Source organism: Pleurodeles waltl, chromosome 8, assembly GCF_031143425.1.
Source record: "Pleurodeles waltl isolate 20211129_DDA chromosome 8, aPleWal1.hap1.20221129, whole genome shotgun sequence".
In the NCBI taxonomy this organism is placed as follows: Eukaryota; Metazoa; Chordata; class Amphibia; order Caudata; family Salamandridae; genus Pleurodeles; species Pleurodeles waltl.
Window position 1 is genome coordinate 1,420,289,781 of NC_090447.1, and position 24,960 is coordinate 1,420,314,740.

A 24,960-nucleotide genomic window follows, 5' to 3' on the forward strand; every position below is an offset into this window, starting at 1 on the left:
TACAAACTTAAGGCTCTAGAGCCAATGTGAATAAGAATGGTAAAAGAAGATATCTCTTACACATTCCTCTGCGAAATGCAATTATTTTCTAAAACTGAACAATTTAAATATATCCTAGCCATAGGGGGCAGCAATAGTAATTTGACCAGGAAAGAAAACATGCTTAGTATTAATAGGTTAGTACTCCCTTTGACCAATATCTTGCAAATCATAGTATTTAATAACTTGGAACGGTATAGTACCGAAAGTCTGATTTGTCAGACATGAGCATTCCCCTAGTAAAAGGCGTAATCTGTGAGCCATACTACAAAAGTGCAGCAGTGAGACCGTCATATGCCAGGCGAACAGTAAAGCCTTTAATGTTATTGTGTCTCCCTCTCGACCAAAACTGATTCTTTGATCCATGCACATACTTCCTAGAACCGTGCCACAGTGGTTGAAATGTATGACTGATGTTGAAGATAGCTGTGTGTCTAATAGACTTAATTTTATCGAACTGTTTCATATTCATTTTTGTCATTCCTTACAGATCATCCATGTGTTGCAATAAGTAAGCAGGAAAATAAAGTTATTCATGTAAGTTTTTCATTATAATACATCAGTGTACATTTTCTTTGTTTACATTGGTGCAAGTTTAGTATATTTTACATACTAGTAAAAATTGCTTGAATTGTATTCGCAAGTTCTCTCCAGACCTCTTATGTTCATGCATTGCAAAATCTGTTCTGCACTTTCTTGCATGTTATTTCTGATGGATGCATCTCTGTAAGGAAACACACTTTTTGCCTCTGTTTTGACCACTAGGCATTGGTGAAATGGCTCTGAAATGCCCTGAAACCTGCTGATCAAGACTCAGTGTATGTGCTCTGACCCTTAAAAGTACTTTTTATTGGCTGCCACCAATTGGCATACCCTTAATTTACACTCCAAGTCCATATTATATGGTAGCAGGAGTACCTAAAGCTTGTAAGTCAGTGTCTCCCAGTGACTGCAGCAAGTGTTGTGCCACCCTGAGCGTGACAAAGGAAAAGCATGGCTCCAAGCCTGCAACTGCAGAACGGTAGAGCAGTTTAAAATCTTCTAACTCAACTTTGCCATTTAAAACAGTCCTGTTAGACATGGGGTCTCTAGCTGGCAGTCTGTTTGCATCGTGTCCAAGTAGGGACCCTCACTCTAGTCAGGATAAGGGAGATACCTGCTCAGATAACCCCTGCCCACCCCCTTGGTAGCTTGGCACAAGCAGTCAGGCTTATCTCAGAAGCAATGTGTAAAGCATTTGCACATAACACACAGAAACAAAGTGAAAACCCTGCAAAAGGGCACCACACCAGTTTTAGAAAAATAGCCAATATTTATCTATTTAAAACAAGGGCAAATACGATAAAAATCCAACATACATTAATAAAAATATGAATTCTGCAAGATTTACCCCAAAATACAGTTCCTTGAAGTCAGTAGCTCCACCTGGGGCTATCACGGCATTGTGATCAACAAAACCAACAGTTCAGGTCGGCCGTGGCGTCGCAGGCCAGCTACGGTTTTGGGAAGACCCGCAAACAATACCTTGGATTTGTAGGATGTCGTGATCCTCGCGGTGAGCTCCAGAGAGCGACGTCACTGATGTCGCTGTGTCGGTTCCATAGTTGGGGCAGGAGTCATCGGGCCTTTGAAGTCACACGCTTTGCAGAACGAACTACGAGCTGATGAAGTTGGGAGCAGTGGCATGGATGGCGCGGGGCTGCGTTGCAAGGCGGGATGATACGACGTGCGGTGCCCACAGGTCATGGTGCAGGCAGCGGCTCAGTGATGGCATCCAGCAGCGTCGGTGACACCAGGGCTGCGGTGTGAAGCGGGGCGGTGCGGTGTCCACAGGTCACGGTGCAGGCAGTGGCTCGCTGAAGTCGTCTGATGACGGCGTCGGTGAGACCAGGGTTGCAGTGCGAAGCGGGGCAATGCGACTCAGTGCTGTGTCTGCAGGTCACGGTGTGGCCAGCGGCTTCGTTGGCGGCGTCACAGTGGTTTCTCCTCTTGAACAGCACAAAACACACAGTTCCCATTGCTGCAGGTCGAGGAAACTGAAGTCTTGTGTCCCTGAGACTTCCAACAAGGAGGCAAGCTCTACTCCAAGCTCTTGGAGAACTGTCTCAAGCAGGACATACAGCAAAGTTCACCCTTTGCACTCTTAAGGCAGAGGCAGCAACTGCAGGCCAGTCCAGCAAAGCAACACAGCAAAAGGACAGTACTCCTCCTCCAGCTCTTCTCCTTGGAAGAGGTTCCAGAAAGATTCTAAAATTCTGGGGGTTTGGGTCTTCTTATACCCCTTTCTGCCTTTTGAAGTTAGCAAACCTCAAAGCAAAGTCTCAAGTGTTTCCCAGATCCTTCCTTGTCCTGGCCAGGCCCCAGACACACACCCAGGGGTCGGAGACTGCATTGTGTGAGGGCAGGCACAGTCCCTTCAAGTGTGAACGACCACTCCTCCCTCCCCTCTAGCTCAGATGGCGCATCAGGATATGCAGGCTACACCCACCCCCTTTTGTGTCACTGTCTAGAGAGGTGCAAAACAGCCCAACTGTCAAACTGACCCAGACAGACAGTCCACAAACAGGCAGAGTCACAGAATGGTTTAAGCAAGAAAATGCCTACTTTCTAAAAGTGGCATTTTCAAACAGAGAATTTAAAAACCAACTTCACTAAAAAATGTATTTTTAAATTGTGAGTTCAGAGACACTAAACTCCACATTTTTATCTACTCTCAAAGGGAATCTGTGCTTTAAGGATATTTAAAGGCATGTTAACCTGTGAGAGAGAGAGTCCTTGCTCAGCGAAAACCAAATTTGATAGTATTTCACTGTTAGGACATATAAAACACACTAGTATATGTCCTACCTTTAACATACACTGCACCGTGCCCCTGGGGCTACCTAGGGCCTACCTTAGGGGTGCCTGACATGTAGTAAAAGGGAAGGTTTTCTAAGTCAAATTGGCAGTTTACAACTGCACACACAGACACTGCAGTGGCAGGTCTGAGCCATGGTTACAGGGCTAATAATGTGTGTGGCACAACCAGTGCTGCAGGTCCACTAGTAGCATTTGATTTACAGGCCCTAGGCAACTCTAGTGCACTTTACTAGGGACTTACGAGTAAATCAAATATGCCAATTATGGATAAACCAACCAACAGTACAATTTCAATAGGGAGCACTTGCACTTTAGCGCTGATTAGCAGTGGTAAAGTGCGCAGAGATAATAAACCAGCAAAAAAAGAGTCCAGTACACCATAAAACCAGAAGGTCAGAAGGCAAAAAGACAGGAGACATGCCAAAAAGCTGCCAGGTCTAACAAATCCCAACCACCTTCTTAATGTGTAAAAGTCACCCCTAAAGCAGGCCCATCGAGTCCTAAGGCAGTGTGCAGTATGTTAAAAAGTAGAACATGTGTATACATGTCGTTTTTACTGTGAGAGACGTTTCTATCCCCATTGGCAAGTACAGGGCTACAAACAGACAACTCAGCTGTGCTAACGTCTGAATGAGACTACTAATGTTGATACTTCAAAGTATCAAACAACTCATTGCACTAAGCTAGACTTGATATCCAGGTTGATGTAACGTTTTGCTACAGCGAAACTTTTAGAAAGATGCCACTCTGTCGCCCAAGATTCCCAGTGCCTATTTTCAGATGCTAACCACGAGACAGCCTTCTACCCAGCTGGGGAGACATGTAAACGACCCCCAAGAGAGCTAACAATAGAGTCTTGCCACTGAGGAGGCATTACCTCCTCCTGGCAGGAACTACTCAGGATGTTAGCCCAAAAGGGGAAGCCGCCTTTGAAGGGCAAATGGTGAACATTGACGAGAGGGGCTGCTCTATTTTCTAGGTAGACAGGTTGGCATCGGGCACAGAGAGGGAGAAACACTGGCTAAACCATTTTTTCCATGATTGTGTTGCCCTAGGTAGCCAAACCTCTGGGGCAGACTACCAAGCTTCACACACCAAGAGAAGGGTTCGGCCATCTTGGGAGTGAACAGCTAGATAGCTGGATAGCTAGATGCCACACTTCACAGGGAGATTCTCCAATCTAGCTTGGACTGGAGAAATGGACCGAAGGAGGACAGCCCTGCTGACCTTGGGTCTCACAAAGAGGGGCTGCACTGAAGCAGAACTGCATCTGCTAATTCTTGAGCTAGTGAAGAGGTCATCCCTTGAGCCTCGCCAGAAGCAGAGACTTCAGAAGTTTGTTAGCTGACTTTCTATTCACAGCACAAGACTACAAAAATGAGGAACCCTGCCTGGGTGAGTTGGTAGTCCATATAACTGGATCCTCTCTCCTTGTGACAGTGCAACGTGGGAGACTGAGACCCAACGCTCAGAAGTTCACCCAAGTCTTCTGGACCCGTCAGAGTCATCAGGCTGCAGTTTGTTTGCCCAGAAACAAGAGTTATTGCAAAAAGAAGGAAATCCCTGGTTTTGTGTGCATAGTGACCAGTTGCCCAGTGGTGGCTGGACTTTAGCTGGACTAAAGAGGACTTGATGGACATTGACTCCTGTGGCCAAAATCACCCCACTTGGTCTGTGGACCGATGTGTAGCCCCTATAAGACCCCCATCGTCCGCACAGCATTATCTCACAGAGACGTCTAGCTTCAGATTCCTCACCTTAGGATTTCCTGACATCAGCTTGAAATCCAGAAGCTGCAGCTAGTTAGTCTCTCTATCAAATAATGCGTTACTGAAGGTAAGTAACATGTTCTTCAGGATCCTTGGGCATCTTCAGCATTCTGTATCACTTGTAGCCTGTCCATTTCATAGAAGTCAATGGCAAGTGGCATTAATACTAGAAATGGACTAGAGACTGCTTTTCTTGTGATGGTAACTGTTCCTTTGGACCTTATCAGTCCCTCTGACAGGCCTCCTACTGGAGTTGGTTGCCCAAAGCAATTCAAAGTGACAGCGTTCCATCTTGATGTAAATTTTGCTGAACAAGATTTTATGCGTCAAATTTTTTGAATTTGCCAATGCTTATCATCGGTTGAGTGAAAAGTCATGATTTCCTTTTTCTTTACTACTTCATACCTCTGGAGCCCTCTTGTAGTTCTTGTTTATTTTGGTATTCATAAAAATAGTCTATTTTTATAAAATGGTGTAGGATTTTTGTTGAGTTGTGTTTCTTTATTCAATTGTTCTGGTGCTGTTTAAATGCTTTACATTTAGGTTGAAACCTGACTCCTCAAAGCCACAGCTACCCAGAGTTGATCTACGGTTTGACAAACAAAGCTTGATTGGTCGTAGGAAGGGTGGAAGTGTATTGCACGGGGAGGTCTCACAACCACACCATATAGTACAACCCATTTCCTCTGTCTCCATGCAGATTCTTCACTTTTGAATATTTGGAGCACTTTTGAATATTTGTTAGCAGGATCCCAGCATACTTTCAGTCAAAATTGGCATCAACACTAGGCAAATGTAGGGGGGTAACCATGCTAACAGTGGCACTTTCCTACAGCCACATATAAACGCCACCCCTGCTCACCAACATCAGTTCCTTTCTTTGTGCTCCTTCGAATGCAGATCTGAAGTATGGCACCCAAGTCATGCAATGTGCACTTTTGAAGGCTATTCAGGGCACACGAAGCAAAGCTATATGTTGATGAATATCAAAAGAAGGCTGATTTAGGTATGACTCCCTTGCACTGATGTCAGTTTCTTTCTGTGTCCCAGATGCAGATCAGGAAATATCTCTTGCCTCTCAGGAGGTCCTAACCTCGGCTTAAAGAGATGTTTTACAGTGTGCAGGGGACTTATTGCCTCCCAAAACAACGTGTTTTAATCCCAGTAAGGACTGTTGTACACAAATGTTTGTGACAGATTCGCAGCGGATTTGCCTGTGGTACTTGGGGTCGAGCCATGACTCTAAAGCCTGCAGAGACTGCGCGTCAACAAAGCTGAAGGTCATTCAAGAATGCAAGGGGAAACTCTACTTTGCCAAGCACTGGAAGACTATGCTACCCAGCCTGGTTGAGGTTGGAAGTTTGGTGCTGTCCAAAATCCAGAAGTCATCGGAGTAGTTCCATGGGTTGGCGTTTCTCTTGACCTAAATCTCCAATCCAAATCTTTGGCTGTCATAGAAAAACACAAGAAATCCAAACATTAATCAGCCCCGCTGCCACTTACACTCCCTGAGAAGGTGGGGGCGGCACCATACATCTTGATTTAGCTCCCGCAATTGTTACACTGTAGGCCCCAAGGAGCAGAGAGGTTCTTTGCCTGTTAAACTACTGGCAGGCTTTCCCTTGTGCCAGCTGGACCCTTGACACCCATACATGGCCATCTCTGGCTCAAGTCTCAACTCCACCTCCAGCGTCATGGTCCACATTGGTTTCTGAGACATTGACGCCAATGCAGATTCTGTTGATGGCTGAAGATGAGGCCCCAGTGATCCTCTGTGATGGCGAGTCGGCGCCAGTTCAACTTCAATTGAAGTTATAACCGGATACCATTAAGACTCCATTTCTTCCACTTGATCTGCCTCCGCAATGACAAAGGCATGGAATCAGAAAATGATTACGATGCGAGTGATGAGATTGGCCACCCTTATCATGAAGATAATTGCTGTGATGACCTGCAGGTGGCTAGTGGCATTGATCCCCTCCCCCTAGAGTCTGATCACTTCCTACTCTCTGGCCCTGCCACTGAGGAGAGTGCTTACTATGCCATGACAATACATAGGGCAGGTCTTGACAAAACGTTCCCCATTTTGGAGGTCAAGACCATTGTTCTTATATTAGTGTAGGAAAGTACCCTCTTTTTGGCATGCTTACCCCCATTTTTTGCCTGCTGTCAGTATGCGTTAACTGTTTTCACTGGGATCCTGATAACAGGACCACAGTGACTGTGCTCCCTCCCTCTAAATGTGGTTGCTTACAACTTTGCACACCCCACAATTGTCATACTGGTGCCTCTATATAAGTCCCTAGTATATGGTACTTAGGTACCCATGTCATTGGGGCACCAGGTGTTCCCAATGGGCTGCAGCATGTATTGTGCCACCCAGGGGAGCCCATGCAAAATGTGTCTGCAGGCCTGCCATTGCAGCCTGCGTGAAAAGGTGCATGCACCCTTTCACTACAGGTCACCTTACGTCACCCCTATGGTAGGCCCTCCTAGCCCAGAGGGCATGGTGCAGGTAACTGTATGTGAGGGCACCCCTGCATGAGCAGAGGTGCCCCTACGAACTCCGGCTCCATTACACTGGACTTCGTAAGTGCGGGGAAGCCATTTTACCCATGTACTGGACTGTTCAGCTACATGTTAACTCAGAACCTGGGCATGTTTGTTGTCAAACATGTCGAAATCATACACCAATACTGTTGCCAGCATTGGTTTTATGATTCCATGCACTCTTGGGGCTCCTTAGAGGACCCCTAGCATTGCTCCTACCAGTCTTCTGGGGTTTTCTGGTGTCCATGCAGCTGCTCCACCCCACAGACAGGTTCCTGTTGCCCTGCTGCTTGACCAGCTCGGGCAGAGGAAGGCAGAATAAAGGATTTCCTGTGGGAGGGGAAGGTAGCACCCTCTTCCTTGGAAAAAGGTGTTTCATGGCTTGGGAGAGGCAGCTTCCCCAAGCCACCTTATGCTTTGAAGGGCACATTTGGTGTCCTCCCTGCATAAACTGGTTTGCACCAGTCCAGGGAATCCCAGCCCCTGCTCTGGCACGTAACTGGACAAAGGAAACGGGAGTAACCACTCCCCTGTCCATCACCACCCCAGGAGTGGTGCCCAGAGCTCCTACAGGTGGTCACTTGGTTCTGCCATCTTGAAACTTAAGATGTACAGAGGACCCTGGGAGCATCTGCGTGGCCAGGTCAGGCAAGTGACATCAGAGACCCCTCCTGATAGGTGATCACCGTGCAAGGGTGACCAAACAAACTTTTAGAGCTATTTGGGGACTCTCTTGCAGGTGGGTGTCCAGTTTTGACGTGCAAGACTCCACCAGGACTGCTCTGTATTGTTTACTGCTGCTCCTGGCCACTGGAACCACAACAGGACTCTTCGGGAACCAGCAAGACTACAACTTCTGAAACGACCTTGCCTTGCAACATTGTTTCTCCTGCTCCTTTCAGCAACTGCAACATTTCTCCAGCTGTGCATCCGCTAGGGTCAACAAGACTTCAGCTGCATCAAGAACCAAAAAGGAATTTCCCTTGGAGTCACTCCCCTGCAGCTGCAGGCACCTACATCAGCGACGACCTGCTGTGTGTATCTGCTCTCCTCTGGAACTGCGTGGATCCTGCATCACAAGTGGTGGTCTGGAATGGTCCCCTGGCCCTCTCTGCCTGCTGTCTAATTTGGGCAAGCCAGCATTTAAGAACGCGTCAGCTCCAGCGCTCACAACAGCAAGGAGCTCTTTACATCATCAAAGAGTTCACAAACCTCGGCACAGACACCTCAGTCATCCCTCCCTCTCAGGACCTCTGTGACGACATCACCACCTTCTTCCACCTGAAAATCCAGGACATTTACAAAGGCTTCTCCCTAACACCACCACGGACCCCGGCCCACACCAGATCTTGAATTCTTGGGCCCCCATCACCATGGAGGAAACCCAGAAACTCATGAGCTCCATCCACTCGGGAGCACCCTCGGTTTTGTGCCCGCATCACATCTTCATCCTGGCCAGCACCACCATAGCACAAGAGCTCTGCTGGACTATCAACCTATCCTTCCAGACTGCCACTTTCCCACTGACTGGAAGCACGCCAAGATCAACCGCCTACTCAAGAAACCCTCCGCCGACCCAAGGGAGCTGAAGAACTATAGACCAATCTCTCAGCTTCCTTTCCCAGCCAAAGTAACCAAAAAGGCTGTCAGCCAGCAACTCACCGAATTCCTCGAGACACACCAGATCCTAAACCCATCCCAATCCGGATTCAGGAGGAACTACAGGTTTGGTGGCATGTGTAGCTGCAGATACACATGCTGTGCATAGTCCGCCGTCTGGTGTTGGGTCGGAGTGTTACAAGTTGTTTTTCTTCGAAGAAGTCTTTTCGAGTCCCGAGACCGAGGGACTCCTCCTCCTTTGTTTCCATTGCGCAGGGGCGTCGACTCCATCTTAGATTGTTTTTTTCCGCCATCGGGTTCGGACGTGTTCCTTTTCGCTCCGGGTTTCGGGACGGAAAGATAGTCAGAACTTCGGAAAACTACGTCGGTATTGTTTCGTTCGGTATCGGGTTAGATAGAATCGACACCGAATCGTGAAGAGCTCCGGTAGCCCTTCGGGGTAACTTCGACCCCCGCCGGGGCCTGGTCGGCCCGACCGCGTGTAACATCGACACCGATGGAACGGACCCCGTTCCGATTCTGTCCTAAATGCCATAGTAAATATCCATATACAGACCAAACTTTTGGTCTGTAACTTGTGCCTGTCGCCCGAGCATAAGGAAGAAACGTGTGAGGCCTGTCGTGCGTTTCGGTCCCGAAAGACGCTCCGTGACCGAAGAGCCAGAAGGTTGCAAATGGCGTCCACGCCGACAGGACAACGAGGGTTCGAGGAACAAGGAGAAGAAGAGGAAGCCTTCTCCATCCATGAATCGGACTCGGAGGAGTTCGACGTCGAAGAAACCGTGAGTAAGACGTCGAAACAAGCACCACACGGGAAAACAGACAAGGCCCAGGGGACGCCACTGCCAACAGGCCATGGCTCAACCCATAAAATAGGTGACCGTCCATCGGCACCGAAAAAGGGCGAACCGGTGCCGAGATCGTCCGACTCGGGTCGAGACACAGGCACGCAGCAATCTCGGGACCGAGAAAGTGCTGCCGAAAAGGGTCGACGCCGAGACAGCGGAACCGAAGCTGCCCGACGCAGAGACAGCGGCACCGAGGATGATCGACGCATAGAAAGGCTCGACTAGAAAAAAGAGAAAATTCTCCTCGGAGCCGAAAACAAGCAAAGACACAGTTTCGGTGCCAAAACGCCCAGCAACCGAACCGACTGCCAGCTCGTATTCAGAGGAACAATCACTGTCCTCTCAAATGCGCAAACACAGATTTGAAGAAGAGTTACAAACCACTGACGTAGACCACACCCAGAAGCGGATCTTCATACAGAGTGGGAAAGGGAAGATCAGCACTCTTCCCCCAATCAGGAGGAAAAGGAGACTCGAGTTCCAAACACAAGAACAAACACCACAAGCAAAAGTGGTGAAGAAAGTAACTCCACCACCCTCTCCTCCACCTGTAACTCATACATCACCGGCACAGACTCCGTCACAATCACCAGCTCATACCACCATGAGCCAAGATGACCAGGACGCTTGGGACCTATACGACGCCCCAGTATCAGACAATAGTCCTGAGTCGTACCCTACCAAGCCCTCACCACCTGAGGACAGCACAGCGTATGCACAGGTGGTAGCTAGGGCAGCAGAGTTCCATAACGTGTCGTTACACTCAGAACCTGTTGAGGATGACTTCCTTTTCAACACCCTCTCCTCCACCCATAGCACCTATCAAAGCCTGCCTATGCTCCCGGGAATGCTAAGGCACGCAAAACAGATCTTTAAAGAACCTGTCAAAAGCAGAGCGATAACTCCACGGGTGGAGAAAAAATATAAAGCACCGCCCACGGACCCTGCTTTTATCACATCACAACTGCCACCAGATTCAGTTGTAGTAGGGGCAGCTCGCAAGAGAGCCAACTCGCAGACATCAGGCGACGCCCCACCTCCTGACAAAGAGAGCCGCAAGTTCGACGCAGCTGGAAAAAGGGTTGCTGTACAAGCTGCAAACCAGTGGCGCATCGCGAACTCTCAGGCGCTCCTAGCGCGATATGACAGAGCCCATTGGGATGAGATGCAGCATCTCATCGAGCATCTACCCAAAGAATTACAGAAACGGGCAAAACAAGTAGTTGAGGAGGGACAAAATATCTCTAATAACCAAATACGCTCCTCTATGGATGCAGCGGATACAGCTGCAAGAACAATAAATACTGCGGTAACCATAAGAAGGCACGCATGGTTGCGCACATCCGGGTTTAAACCCGAGATACAACAGGCAGTGCTCAATATGCCGTTCAACGAACAACAATTGTTTGGACCCGATGTGGACACAGCAATTGAGAAATTGAAAAAGGACACTGACACGGCCAAGGCCATGGGCGCACTCTATTCCCCGCAGGGCAGAGGCACTTTTGGCACATTTCGCAGAACACCCTTTAGAGGGGGGTTTAGGGGTCAAGCCACACAATCCAGCACCTCACAATCAACACCGTCTACCTACCAGGGACAGTACCAAAGGGGAGGCTTTCGGGGCCAGTACAGAGGGGGACAATTCCCTAGAAACCGGGGAAAATTTCAAGGTCCCAAAACCCCTACAACCAAACAGTGACTCACATGTCACTCAACCCCTTCACACAACACCAGTGGGGGGAAGACTAAGCCATTTTTACAAAGCTTGGGAGGAGATAACAACAGACACTTGGGTCTTAGCAATTATCCAACATGGTTATTGCATAGAATTTCTCCAAATCCCTCCAAATGTCCCACCAAAAACACAAAACATGTCAAAACAGCATTTAGACCTTCTCGAATTAGAAGTTCAGGCATTACTGCAAAAGGACGCAATAGAATTTGTACCACGTACACTAAGGAACACAGGAGTTTACTCACTGTACTTTCTAATACCAAAAAAAGACAAAACACTGAGACCAATCTTAGATCTCAGAACACTAAACATCTACATCAAATCGGAACACTTTCACATGGTCACGCTACAAGATGTATTACCACTGCTAAAACAACAAGACTATATGACAACCTTAGATCTAAAGGACGCGTATTTCCACATACCGATACATCCCTCGCACAGGAAATACCTAAGATTCGTATTCAAGGGAATACATTACCAATTCAAAGTGTTGCCGTTCGGTATAACGACCGCACCAAGAGTATTTACAAAATGCCTAGCAGTAGTAGCTGCACATATCAGAAGGCAGCAAATACACGTGTTCCCCTACCTAGACGATTGGCTAATCAAGACCAACTCCCTAACAAAGTGTTCACACCACACAGAGTATGTCATACAAACCCTCTATAAACTCGGTTTCTCCATCAACTATGCAAAATCACACATTCTGCCGTGCAAAACACAGCAATACTTAGGAGCTACAATCAACACAACAAAGGGGATAGCCACTCCAAGTCCACAAAGGGTTCAAAATTTTTACAAGGTTATACAAGCCATGTATCCGACACAAAAAATACATGCAAAGATGGTATTAAAACTCCTAGGCATGATGTCTTCATGCATAGCCATTGTCCCAAACGCAAGACTGCACATGAGGCCCTTACAACAGTGCCTAGCATCGCAATGGTCACAGGCACAGGGTCACCTTCTAGATCTGGTGTTGATAAACCGCCAAACATACATCTCGCTTCTATGGTGGAACAGTATAAATTTAAACAAAGGGCGGCCTTTCCAAGACCCAGTGCCACAATACGGGATAACAACAGATGCTTCCATGACAGGGTGGGGAGCACACCTCAATCAACACAGCATCCAAGGACAATGGAACGTACATCAAACGAAGCTGCATATAAATCACCTCGAATTGTTAGCAGTATTCCTAGCGTTGAAAGCATTTCAACCCATCATAACCCACAAATACATTCTTGTCAAAACAGACAACATGACAACAATGTATTATCTAAACAAACCGGGGGGAACACACTCGACACAGCTGTGCCTCCTGGCACAAAAGATATGGCAATGGGCAATTCACAACCACATTCGCCTAATAGCACAGTTTATTCCAGGGATCCAGAATCAACTAGCAGACAACCTCTCTCGAGATCACCAACAAGTCCACGAATGGGAGATTCACCCCCAAATTCTAAACACTTACTTCCACATTTGGGGAACACCTCAAATAGACCTATTTGCAACAAAGGAGAACGCAAAATGCCAAAACTTCGCATCCAGGTACCCACACAGGCAGTCTCAAGGCAATGCTCTATGGATGAATTGGTCAGGGATATTTGCATACGCTTTTCCCCCTATCCCTCTCCTTCCATATCTAGTAAACAAATTGAGTAAAAACAAACTCATACTAATAGCACCAACATGGGCAAGACAACCCTGGTACACAACACTACTAGACATGTCAGTAGTACCCTATGTCAAGCTACCCAACAGGCCAGATCTGCTAACACAACACAAACAATAGATCAGTCATCCAAACCCAGCATCGCTGAATCTAGCAATCTGGCTCCTGAAATCCTAGAATTCGGACATTTAAACCTCACCCAAGAATGTATGGAGGTCATAAAACAGGCTAGAAGGCCATCCACTAGACACTGCTATGCAAGTAAATGGAAAAGGTTTGTTTGCTACTGCCATAGTAATCAAGTTCAACCATTACATGCATCTCCAAAGGATGTAGTAGGATACTTACTACATTTGCAGAAATCAAATCTGGCCTTCTCTTCCATAAAGATACACCTCGCGGCAATTTCTGCATACCTGCAGATTACCCATTCAACTTCACTATTTAGGATACCTGTCATTAAAGCGTTTATGGAAGGCCTAAAAGAATTATACCACCAAGAACACCACCTGTTCCTTCATGGAACCTCAACATCGTCTTAACAAGACTCATGGGTCCACCATTCGAACCCATGCATTCTTGCGAAATGCAATTCTTAACGTGGAAGGTTGCATTTCTCGTTGCCATTACATCTCTAAGAAGAGTAAGCGAAATTCAAGCGTTTACTATACAGGAACCTTTTATTCAAATACACAAAAATAAGGTAGTTCTAAGAACTAATCCTAAATTTTTACCAAAAGTTATTTCACCGTTCCACTTAAATCAAACAGTAGAACTACCAGTGTTCTTTCCACAGCCAGACTCAGTAGCTGAAAGGGCACTACATACATTAGACATCAGAAGAGCACTAATGTACTACATTGACAGAACAAAACTAATTAGGAAAACAAAACAACTGTTTATTGCATTTCAAAAACCTCATACAGGAAACCCAATATCAAAACAGGGTATAGCCAGATGGATAGTTAAGTGTATCCAAACCTGCTACCTTAAAGCAAAGAGAGAGCTGCCCATTACACCAATGTCACACTCAACCAGAAAGAAAGGCGCTACCATGGCCTTCCTAGGAAATATTCCAATGAACGAAATATGTAAGGCAGCCGCATGGTCTACGCCTCACACATTTACTAAGCACTACTGTGTAGACGTGCTATCCGCACAACAAGCCACAGTAGGTCAAGCCGTACTAAGAACTTTATTTCAAACTACTTCCACTCCTACAGGCTGAGCCACCGCTTTTGGGGAGATAACTGCTTACTAGTCTATGCACAGCATGTGTATCTGCAGCTACACATGCCACCGAACTGAAAATGTCACTTACCCAGTGTGTATCTGTTCGTGGCATTAGTCGCTGCAGATTCACATGCGCCCACCCGCCTCCCCGGGAGCCTGTAGCCGTTTGGAAGTAATCTTCAACATTTGTACATTTGTAAATATATTACTTAAACTTTATTTTGTACATACTTATTCATTCCATTGCATGGGCACTATTACTAACATACACAACTCCTACCTCACCCTCTGCGGGGAAAACAATCGAAGATGGAGTCGACGCCCATGCGCAATGGAAACAAAGGAGGAGGAGTCCCTCGGTCTCGTGACTCGAAAAGACTTCTTCGAAGAAAAACAACTTGTAACACTCCGACCCAACACCAGATGGCGGACTATGCACAGCATGTGAATCTGCAGCGACTAATGCCACGAACAGATGTACACTGGGTAAGTGACATTTTCATACCGAAACATCACTCCTAGCAGCTACTGACGACATACACGCCATACTAGACCACCGAGACACAACCGCACTCATTCTCCTTGACCTCTCTGCCGCATTTGACACCATCTCCCACTTCACCCTCTGCACCAGACTGCACGACACCAAAATACATGATGAAGCACTGGAATGGATTAGATCCTTCCTCACCAGAAGGACATAGTGTCAGACTACCACCATTCACATAGGAACCCAAAGAAAGATTCTGCAGAGTACCCCAAGGATCCTCACTCAGCCAGACACTCTTCAGGGCCCAAGTCATTCCTGTGACTCCAGACTAGGCATGGGAGTCCAGTATCATGAGCTACTGAGCATGACCATTCATCCTCTGATTAGGCTGCCCCTTTGGGAAGATCTTCTTTTGCTGCAGTAATGGAAGGGCTCTTCATCCGAACCTGTCCCCTGTCCACCTTCTTGCTTGGCAATTGAGCGGCGGCAATTGACACCTTTCTGCCTTCCTTCTGAAATCTGTCAAGTTATTCTGGCAGCTAAGCATCCCTCCACCAAGACGGGTATACGCCTATACTGCAAAGAATTTGTTTGATGTTGTTCAGAGAAACATATTGATCCAATTTCTGCCCCTCTCTCTGAAGTTTTGCTCTTTATTTTATCCCTCACCCAGCAGGAATCCTCTCTGTGCACCCATAAAGGCTGTCTGCTCTTTCTTAATTCTTGCGGCTGCCTAACCAACCCACCTAGTTCAAGTTCCCTATTCTACATATGTTTTTTGAAGGGTCTAGTACATTGTTTCCCTCTGTCACATTTATAGTTCCTCAATAGGATCTTAATCAGATCTCAACATTCTTAATGTGTGCTCCTTTCCAGTCTCTCCAAAATTGTCCCCTCAGGCTTCTGACATTAACAACAGCCTTCCTTGTGGCAATTACATCTGCCCGTAGAGTGAGTGAGCTGCAGGCCTTATCAGCTAAGCCACCTTTACCTCTCTGTCTACCCTGACAAAATGGCACTGGAACGGGCCTCCTCTCTGCTGAAAGTTGACACCCCATTTCATGTAAGCTAATCAATCACACTGTCTACCGTTTTTGCTCCTCCACATCCCTCTAAAGACGAGGAGCGACTCCACAGTCTGGACCCAAAGAGTGTTGTTGTTCTACCTTAACTGCACACAAGAGTTTTGGGTGGCTGATCAACTGTTCGTGGGGTATGTTGGTATGAAGAAAGGTCGAGGAGTGCAGAAGCAGACCATCTCTGGATGGGTCATGCACAGTATTCAATCTGTTATGCACTGGCCAAGAAGCAACCTCCTGAAGGCTTGATAACTCATTCCACCAGTACTAAAGTTGTGACTGCTCCGTTAGCACGTGGAGTTCAGGTGCTGGACATCTGCCTGACAATACCTTGGGCATCTTTGCACATGTTTACCAAACACTACTGCCTGGACAATCATAGGAAGCAGACTTTTTATGTATACAAATGTAGAGGTACACCATGCAAAAATTCCAGACGACCCTTATCGGTTTCACAGTCCCAAGTTCCCAATTTGCGATGGTGTGGTTGAGCGGCTTAGGCTTATCAGAGGGGAGGGTTGATCACTTGTTTATACACAGTCAATAAATAAGACACCCTCAAAAAGAGATATGAGCCCTACTTAGAGAAATAGCACAGATTTTTATATATACTTAAACACCAAGATAATCGATATTGGATAAGTACTTGAGACTTTATTGATTTTTACAAGGAAAACTGCGAAAATAGCAACGTTGTCAGATTTGAGACATGAGCCTCAAACATGTAATGCTATCCTATAGGAGAAACATAGACTGCATAGGTATACTTGCAAACTGTTGTAAAGGGTATCCTTTAGGACTTAAGATGCTGGAGACCAAGCTCCAAAGTACAGCAGTTCGTGTTTACCTGCCCTGGTGTGTTCGGGTGCAGAAGTGCTGGTTGCGTTGGTAGCCGTGAGTGCTACAGCGGTAAACGTTTAAGGGGAACTGTTAAAACAACAGAGTTTGCAAAAGGGGACTTGGGGAAAAGTCCGGCAAAACCCAACGCGGGTTTCGGCTTGTGGGGGCTGTTAGGACAAGGAGACGCAGGCAGAAGTCTTGTACCCCGGCTGGGGGCTCAGGTGCAGAGGGGCTGGTTGGCACTCAGATTTGGAGGCTCCCATGGTTCTTGGTCAACCTGCAGAGGCGGGCAAAACAAAACAGCAGGGCTACTCTGGATGTGGAGCTTGTTTGTCTTGAAATCCCTCCACGGTGATAAGAAGAGATCCCCAGGGGGAACAATAAGCTATTCAGCACTCAACATACTATACCAACCACTCATTCACTCCAATGATCAGTCTCAAATAAAGGAATGTACTAGAAAGTTATTTAATCGAATAATCCTATAAAAATACAATATAAAAAAACACCCTTAAAGGGCCAACAAAAAAATGCTGCAAAATGAGTTAATAAAAACCATGCTTATAAAAAACATAACATAACATGAAGGAGACCAAACACAAGACATCCATCCTAGTCTATTATATTTAAGCTGTCCCGATTTTGGTATGTCCAGGCTAACTGCTTGATGCACACAATCCCTATTCAATTTTAAGTCCGTTCCAATGGGTCCAGCAGTCCAATTTGCGTCAACACGTTTCAGTGGTCTTTCAGAGTCCTTCTACCACCTTCTTCAGGACAACTGAATATACTCCCAACATACACTTTTCAAATCTATACAAAAACAAACAAAAATACATAAATTCCCAATTTCTTTAGATTCCCTATAAGTATAAAAAAAAACTCCAATCGGAGTGCATCCCATTGAGCCATCACTTCCTGTCATTACCAAAATATAATCCAAAAAAGGGGGAAATACCCCAATTCCTTTATAGAGAGTGTCATATGGAGGAATCCACTATACACAATCAATTAAATCTTTACTTTCTGGAGAAGATTCACATGCTCCCCTCCCATCATCAACCCTCACCTGCATCCAACATAGGTCTGACACCAGCTCACCAATCATCACAAATCAGTATCCTTATCCAAACATTGTCATTTACTTCAAAATAGTCAAAAAATGGATAACTTCTTTATGGGAAAAACAAAACAAATTAATAAGCTATTATAATCCTCTCTATTGATGGTTCTGATTATTTTATTGTGTCATGTGATTTATCCACGACATGCACAGCCCATTTCATTCCACCCAAAAATAGTGTATGTGAAAATAGGGGAGAAGAAAAGAATTTATTGTAGTTAAAAATAATTCTTATTTGATAGTACCAGTGTTGTCTGCAGGGCTTACCATAAAGTCCATTTGTTTTTCAAATTCATCTAGGATAATTCAGAAGAGCCCTGTGCCATCAAATTGGCTCCCAGTCTCAGACCTATGGGTAGAGAGCAGGGATAAAATTGCTTTTCAAGTTTCATATAATGAATCCACTTTAATCATTTAGCGATAGGGGAATATAAACCTTGTTGGCTCCCAACCTCCACATCTCTTGACATACAGGTTCGTTTTGGCAGTCATGGTGTCTGGCCTGGACACTAACAAGCCTTGGTGGATTCAAGTGCCCTGATAGTCAGGGTATTGGTGCAGGGGGGCTCCTAGAGGGTCCAGCATCTCAAAACTCGCCAGAGAGAGACGTACCCGATCTCCTAGAGCCTCAGGAACCTCCTCCTGTTGTGCTGTTCCCTTAGTGGGCCTAATGGCCAACAACACGGGTTCCAGGACAGATGTGGTCAGTGCCTGTAGATGCAGGGGTGGCTTCTTCACCCCAAGGGAGATGCTGTCTGGTTGTTGAAGTGCTGGACAGTCCTTCACAGCTGTTGATGAGTCGGCTCAATGCAATTGTGAAGGTTTCAGCAGCAGGGCAGCGTTTGGTGCCAGGTGGTGGTTAAGGACTCCGTTCTTGCAGTGAATTCTCTTCTTTTGTCCTGCTTTAGTTCCCAGTAGACCAATCTGAAGTCCTGGTGCCAGGGGGGCCCTAAATACTGAATTCAGGGGTGTTGAGGGGAGAGCAGGGTAGTAGCCAATGGGCTACTTTCCCCTGGGGTGATTCCACCCCCTATTTGACCACTTCCTATCAAGAGTCCGCATATTCCTGACCCAGAGTTACCAGTTTAAATAAAACAAGATGGGGGAACCCTTCCTCGAGTATCCACCTCACCTTAGGGGTGTGAATAGCCTAGAAGTGAAATATGCCTCCTGAATAACAAATTTCCATCCTGTTCTGGTGCCAAATGGACCTTAGGGCAGGAGGGTCGTGTGCCCCAGGTCTTGGGGAAGCCAGGGCTGCATAGCAAAGGTGACAAGGGCTGTAAAGCTATAGTTATATGCTTTACCTTGATATGGTAAAACTATAGCCATCATGCTGGAGGAGGTCTGTGATTCCCTTCCTCTATAGCAGGTATTGTTTCTGATCTCTTAGAGCATGGGCTCTCTGCTGCAGGGGGTCGGAAACTCGCCTGTGGTAGCAGGCTGGTTGATACCAGTTAGCCAGCACACTAAGACTTGTGAGTTTTGAGGGCACCCCTTCAAGGTGCCCTTTGAGTCCATCTCACAATAAATCTGATACTGGCATCATTCTGGATTTATTAAGACAAGGTGTTTGATACTAAACACTAGTATTTTGAGTGTAGCCATCATGTAGCTGGGTAACTCGTAATGATCAATGCCCAGTACATATGCTCAAAATGGCTTCCTGAACACTTGCAATGTCTAGCGATGAAACTAGACATCACAGGGCTACATCTGTTCCTGTAATATAATGCACTCTTGTAGGAGGCTGGTCTGGTTTGTAGTAGGTACCTATGGTACTTACACCAGGTCCAGTTATCCCTTATTAGTGAAATGTAGACAGTGTCTAGAAGCCAGGCTCTCTAGAGCTAGCTGTAGCTGAGCAGCCAATGCTTATCTAGGAGACATGCAGAGCTCATGCAATACCACCGTAGTCGCACAGTACTCACACACATGAAAGAAAATACTAAGTGTTACAAAAATAAAGATACTTTATTTTGGTGACACAAATACCATAGAGACTACACTCCCTTAGGAGGTAAGTAATACACAAATTATATACACTAGTATGCAAAAACAGGTGTATAAACAGTTAGAAAACATTGCAAATAGTGAAAATCACTATCGTTAGAAATGGGCCTGGGGGAACACAAACCATATACTAAGAAAGTGGAATGCGAAAGTCGGTTTCCCACCTAGTCAAGTGTAGTGTGTAGAGGGTTGCTGGGAGTGCTAGAAAACCCCAAAGGTAAGTACTAGAACCCACCCCAGTGCCCAGGAAAGCCAGAGTAAAACACAGTAACTTTCCCAGAACACACACAGACATGCAAAAGAAGATTAAGCAAGAACCAGAAGAGACTACAAGGCACCAACAGTGGATTCCTGGACCTGAAGACCTGAGAAAGAAGGGGTACAAAGTCCAAGAAGCACTGAAGAAGCCAGGGAGAACAGGAGCCCCTGCTAACCCAGATGAAGGTGCAAAAGAAGAACCACCGGTGAAAACAGTCAGTACTGCACCCAAGAAGATGGAGTCGGGTTCCTGGTTGGTGCAGGTGATGTCCCACGCTGGATGGAGTATTGCAGTCTGGTTTGCGTCACTGGAGTCCGCCAACAAGCTTTGGCACACCAAAGATCGTGGTTAGTGGAAAATGGCGCTGCCGGGACCAGGAAGGACCAGGTGAACTTTACCCAGGAGGGAAAGTTTAAAGGGGCTCTCAGGGACTGAGAGAGTCCACAGAAGACCAGGCAGCACACACAGGAGTCCCGCAGCAGGCACAGGAGTCCCACAGCACGGGGACAAGCAAGGTGCAAAAGAGGCCCACGCAGCACTACGACAAAGGCTCACACGTCTCCGGAGAACCACTCAGGAAGCTGCACGTCTCAGGATAGAGTGCTGGGGGCCGGAGCTGCAAGATGCACAAAGAACTTTGTAGAAGAATGCCAACTAGCCTTGGCAACTGCAAAACTTGTGGTGCACAGGGGGAACTCTTACGTGGGGAGGCAAGCTTTTACCTTCACCAAAGTTGGACAATAGGACATCCGGACCGTTGGGACCACTTCAGTCCACCACCCGTGATGCAGGATCCACAAGCTCAGCAGGAGAGGGGATCCACAGAGCCGGTCGTCGTTGCAGTAGGTGCCTGCAGAAGCAGGGGAGTGACTCCTTCACCCCAAGGGAAATTCCTTCGATCTTCTGGTGCAGTCTGAAGACGACCTGTCCAACTGGAAAACAGTTGCTGTTGCTGGCAGGAGCTGAAGATACAATGTTGCAGAAGGTGACTTGCTTCTTTGTTGCAGTTTGTAGAGTTCCTGGAGGGTCCAGATGCAGTTTCTTTGGTGAGAAGTTGAAATGGAGGATGCAGAGGACTGACTCCTGCTGGAGTCTTGAAATCCAAATCTGAAGAACCACCCAAAGGAGAGACCCTAAATAGCCTTGAAAAGGGGATTGGTCACCTAACCAGGCAAGCACCTCTCAGGGGAGGGCTCTGATGTCACCTGCTGGCACTGGCCACTCAGATGCTCCCAGAGTTCCCTGCCAACTTGGAATCCAAGATGGCAAATCCCAGGGACCCTCTGGCGGAGCTCTGAGCACTACCCTTGGGTTGGTGATGGACAGGGGAATGGTCACTCCCCTTTCCTTTGTCCAGTTTTGCGCCAGAGCAGGGACTGGGGGTCCCTGAACCAGTGTAGACTGAATTATGCAAGGAGGGCACCAAATGTGCCCTTCAAAGCATTTCCAGTGGCTTGGGGAGGCTACCGCTCCCAAGCCTGCAACACCTATTTCCAAAGGGAGAGGGTGTAACACCCCTCTCCCAAAGGAAATCATTTGTTCTGCCTTCCTGGGCTTAAGCTTCTCAAGCAGCAGGAGGGCAGAACCCTGTCTGTGAGGTGGCAGCAGCTGGGGCTGCCTGGGAAACCTCAGAAGGCTGTAATGGCAGTTTGGGGGTCCTCTAAGGAGCCCCCAGAGTGCATGGGATCATACAACCAATGCTTGCAAAAGCATGGGGGTATGACTCCTGCATGTTTGATACCAAACATGCCTATGTTCAGTTACCATTATGTAGCTGGACATAGGTAGTGACCTATGTCCAGTACATGTTTAAAATGGTGTACCGGGACTCACGAAGTCTGGGAAAATGGTCCTGGATGTCGTGGGGGCACCTCTGCTAGTGCAGGGATGCCCTCACACACAGGTACTTTGCACCTGGCCCTCAGGGCTAAAGGGCCTGCTATAGGGGTTACGTACAAGTGACCTGGTGCAGTGTAAATGGCAGTGAAAGGGTGCATGCATCCTATCATGCAGGCTGCAATGGCAGTCCTTCAGAAGCCTTGGCATGGGCTCTCAGTGGGTCGGGAAAAGATATGCTGCATCCCATAGGGATCCCCTGGAACCCTAGTGCCCTGGGTACCTAAGTACCATATACCAGGGGGCACCAGTATGCCAATTGGGGTGAAATACTGAGTTATCAGTATGCAACTACCACGTTTAGAGGAGAGAGAGCGCATAATCACTGGGGTCCTGGTTAGCAGGATCCCAGTGAACACGGTCAAGCACACTGACATCAGGCAGAAAATTAGGGTAACCATTGCAAAAAGAGGGTACTTTCCTATAACCCTACCTTAGGGCTCTAATGCCTGCTGTAGGGGTTACTTACATATGTTACATGCAGTGAGTATGAGCATTGCACACAGGATGTGTGCAATGTCATGTTTTCAAAATGATTTGCACCATTTCACACATTCTCCAATGGCAGTCTGCATGTGTTTGAGTGTGGGTACCCTAGGGTGGCATAATACATGCTGCAGCTCTTAGGGAACCTGTTTAGAACCCATTCTCTATGTACCAGGGGTACCATTTACTAGGGACTTACATGGGTGCTAAAGTTCTTGCCAGTTGGGTCAATTAAACATTTACCTTGTTATAGGGGAAACACAACTGGCACTGGGGGTTTGTGTATTAGGGGTCCAGTGCACTTTCAGTCAAAAACCATCAGTACTAGGGCAAAAAACGGGGTGACAATGTGAAATAGGGCACTTTATTACAACATTCGGGTCCATAGGGACGGGCACTTTGTCTATTCAGTCCTGCATGAATTCCTCTGAAGAGGTATTGCTTGGGTATGTATTTAAAGGTAAGGAATCTGTATATACCAGATGAACAAGTTACTTACCATTGGTAATGCCTTACCTGGTAGAGACTATATCTAGCTGCACGTTCCTTATCTACCTACCCATCCTCCCAGCTCTGAGAATGGATATCCAGGGACAGCGCTGACCCCTTTCAGTGCCTTAGTTATTCTCACAAGGGGTCAGTGCACTTTATGGCTCAGTGCTTCTGCCGTGGAAAGTAACTGACGTCAGCGTGCCTGAGTGGCACTTATATAGGTAACGCAATGTCTCTTATGGTGCGGATGACACTGACGACGCACGTGGATCTGATCAATGCCATCTACCAATGCGCAGGGGTACTGCTCACAAAAAAATCTTCTGGATCCAGTCTGATGCCTGGGGAACTTCAAAGGTAAGGAATCTGTGGCTAGATATAGCCTCTACCTGATAAGGTGTTACCAAAGGTATCTTGTTCTGTGCTACAGCAGAGAAGGTGCAGTGTCAAAATGTTTGTGCATTGGAGTTCCCAGGACAATACTGCTGTCTGCCTGTATTCGGGTTCGGGACTCCTGCACTTCTCTCTACACCTTGCTTTCCTTCCCAGTGTGTTGAAAAAGATTGAGAGAGACAGGGCCCAAGTCATCCTGGTGGCTCCAGACTAGATGAGAAGAGTGTGGTACCCATAACATCTGGTCATGAGCATATGTCCTCCATTTCGGCTTTCCCTTCTGGAGTACCCCATATTACAGCATCAGGGCAGAATCTTATCCTCCAAAACCCACATAACCTGCACCTTTCTGCCTGGAGATTGAACAGTGACAGTTGATAGCTTTTGATCTTCCCCCTAAATGATTGGTATCATCCTCACAGCCAGACGTCCATATACTAAATCTGTTTTCAGGACGCAGGGAGAAGTTTGTTGTCTGGTGTTCCTCTTGAAACATCCAAACCATAATTGCACAGTTATTGAATGTCCATATATTTTGTTTATCCTTAGCCCAACAAGGGCTTGCTGTGGCAACACAACACTTAAAGGTTACCTTTCAGCTTTCTTATGTTTACTAGATCATCCATCCTATTTCATATCACCTGTTGCTCTGTTGTTTTTAATTGGCTGATTCCCATGTTGCCGCCAACGGTGTTTGAGATGCTTTAGTGAGACCTTAATTTGGTACTCACTTACCTACTGTACACTCACTTAGAACCAATGCACAACTGTCCTTGTTCTTTATGTTGACTAAACATCAAGACTGCATTCCTCATTACCAATACATTGGCTAGGTGAGTGACTGTGTCTGTTATGCCAGCATACCCATCTTTCTTTACAGACAAATTAGTTCTCTGTAGAAAAGTGGCATTCCTGCCCAAGGTAATTCCACATATGCCAATCCATCATCTTGATGATATTATATACACCACCTCATTACTCCAGGATAGAAGAGCAGCACCAGTTTCTGTACCCTAAGAGCGTCCTGAGCTTCAATGTTGATAGGACCACAGAATACCCGCAGGATGACCAACTGTTCTTCCATTTCCCTGGATCTAAAAAGGCAAAACAGTCCAAAAGCAAACCATCTCCCAATGGATTGTGATATGCTTCAAGATCTGTTGTGGGCTGGCCAACAAGCAAGCCCCAGAAGGCTTGCATGCTCATTACATCAGAACAAAGACTGTTAAAACTATGCTAAAACTGCCAGGCCACTACTTTGGCATTCCTCCACACATTTACAAAGCACTACTCTCTCGATATGCAGCAGGGATGGAACTTTTGCCCAATCGGTCTTTCAAAATGTGTTAGTCTTAGTCATTCCACAGACCCACCACTGGGGGAAGGGTATTCGTTTGGTATCCAGTCACCAAGTGTAGCAAGGTCAATTCGATTCAATATAGTAACTGTCTTTGTACTGTGTGATTTGACTGGATGTATTAATGTAAAGTCCAATAGAAATGTGTTCAGAAAAGAGCAGAAAAAATGCACTTAGTATGCTGCTCTCCATTCT

General features: G+C 46.6%; 1 protein-coding gene across 1 annotated transcript in view; it reads left to right on the forward strand.

The window, feature by feature from the left end:
* LOC138248710 (E3 ubiquitin-protein ligase TTC3-like) overlaps nt 1-24,960 on the forward strand; it is a 1,210,547-nt gene that overhangs the window by 764,521 nt on the left and 421,066 nt on the right. The window contains exon 29 of the mRNA XM_069202542.1: nt 530-576. Coding sequence (XP_069058643.1) covers nt 530-576 — 47 coding nt within the window. The remainder of the gene's footprint in view (nt 1-529; nt 577-24,960) is intronic.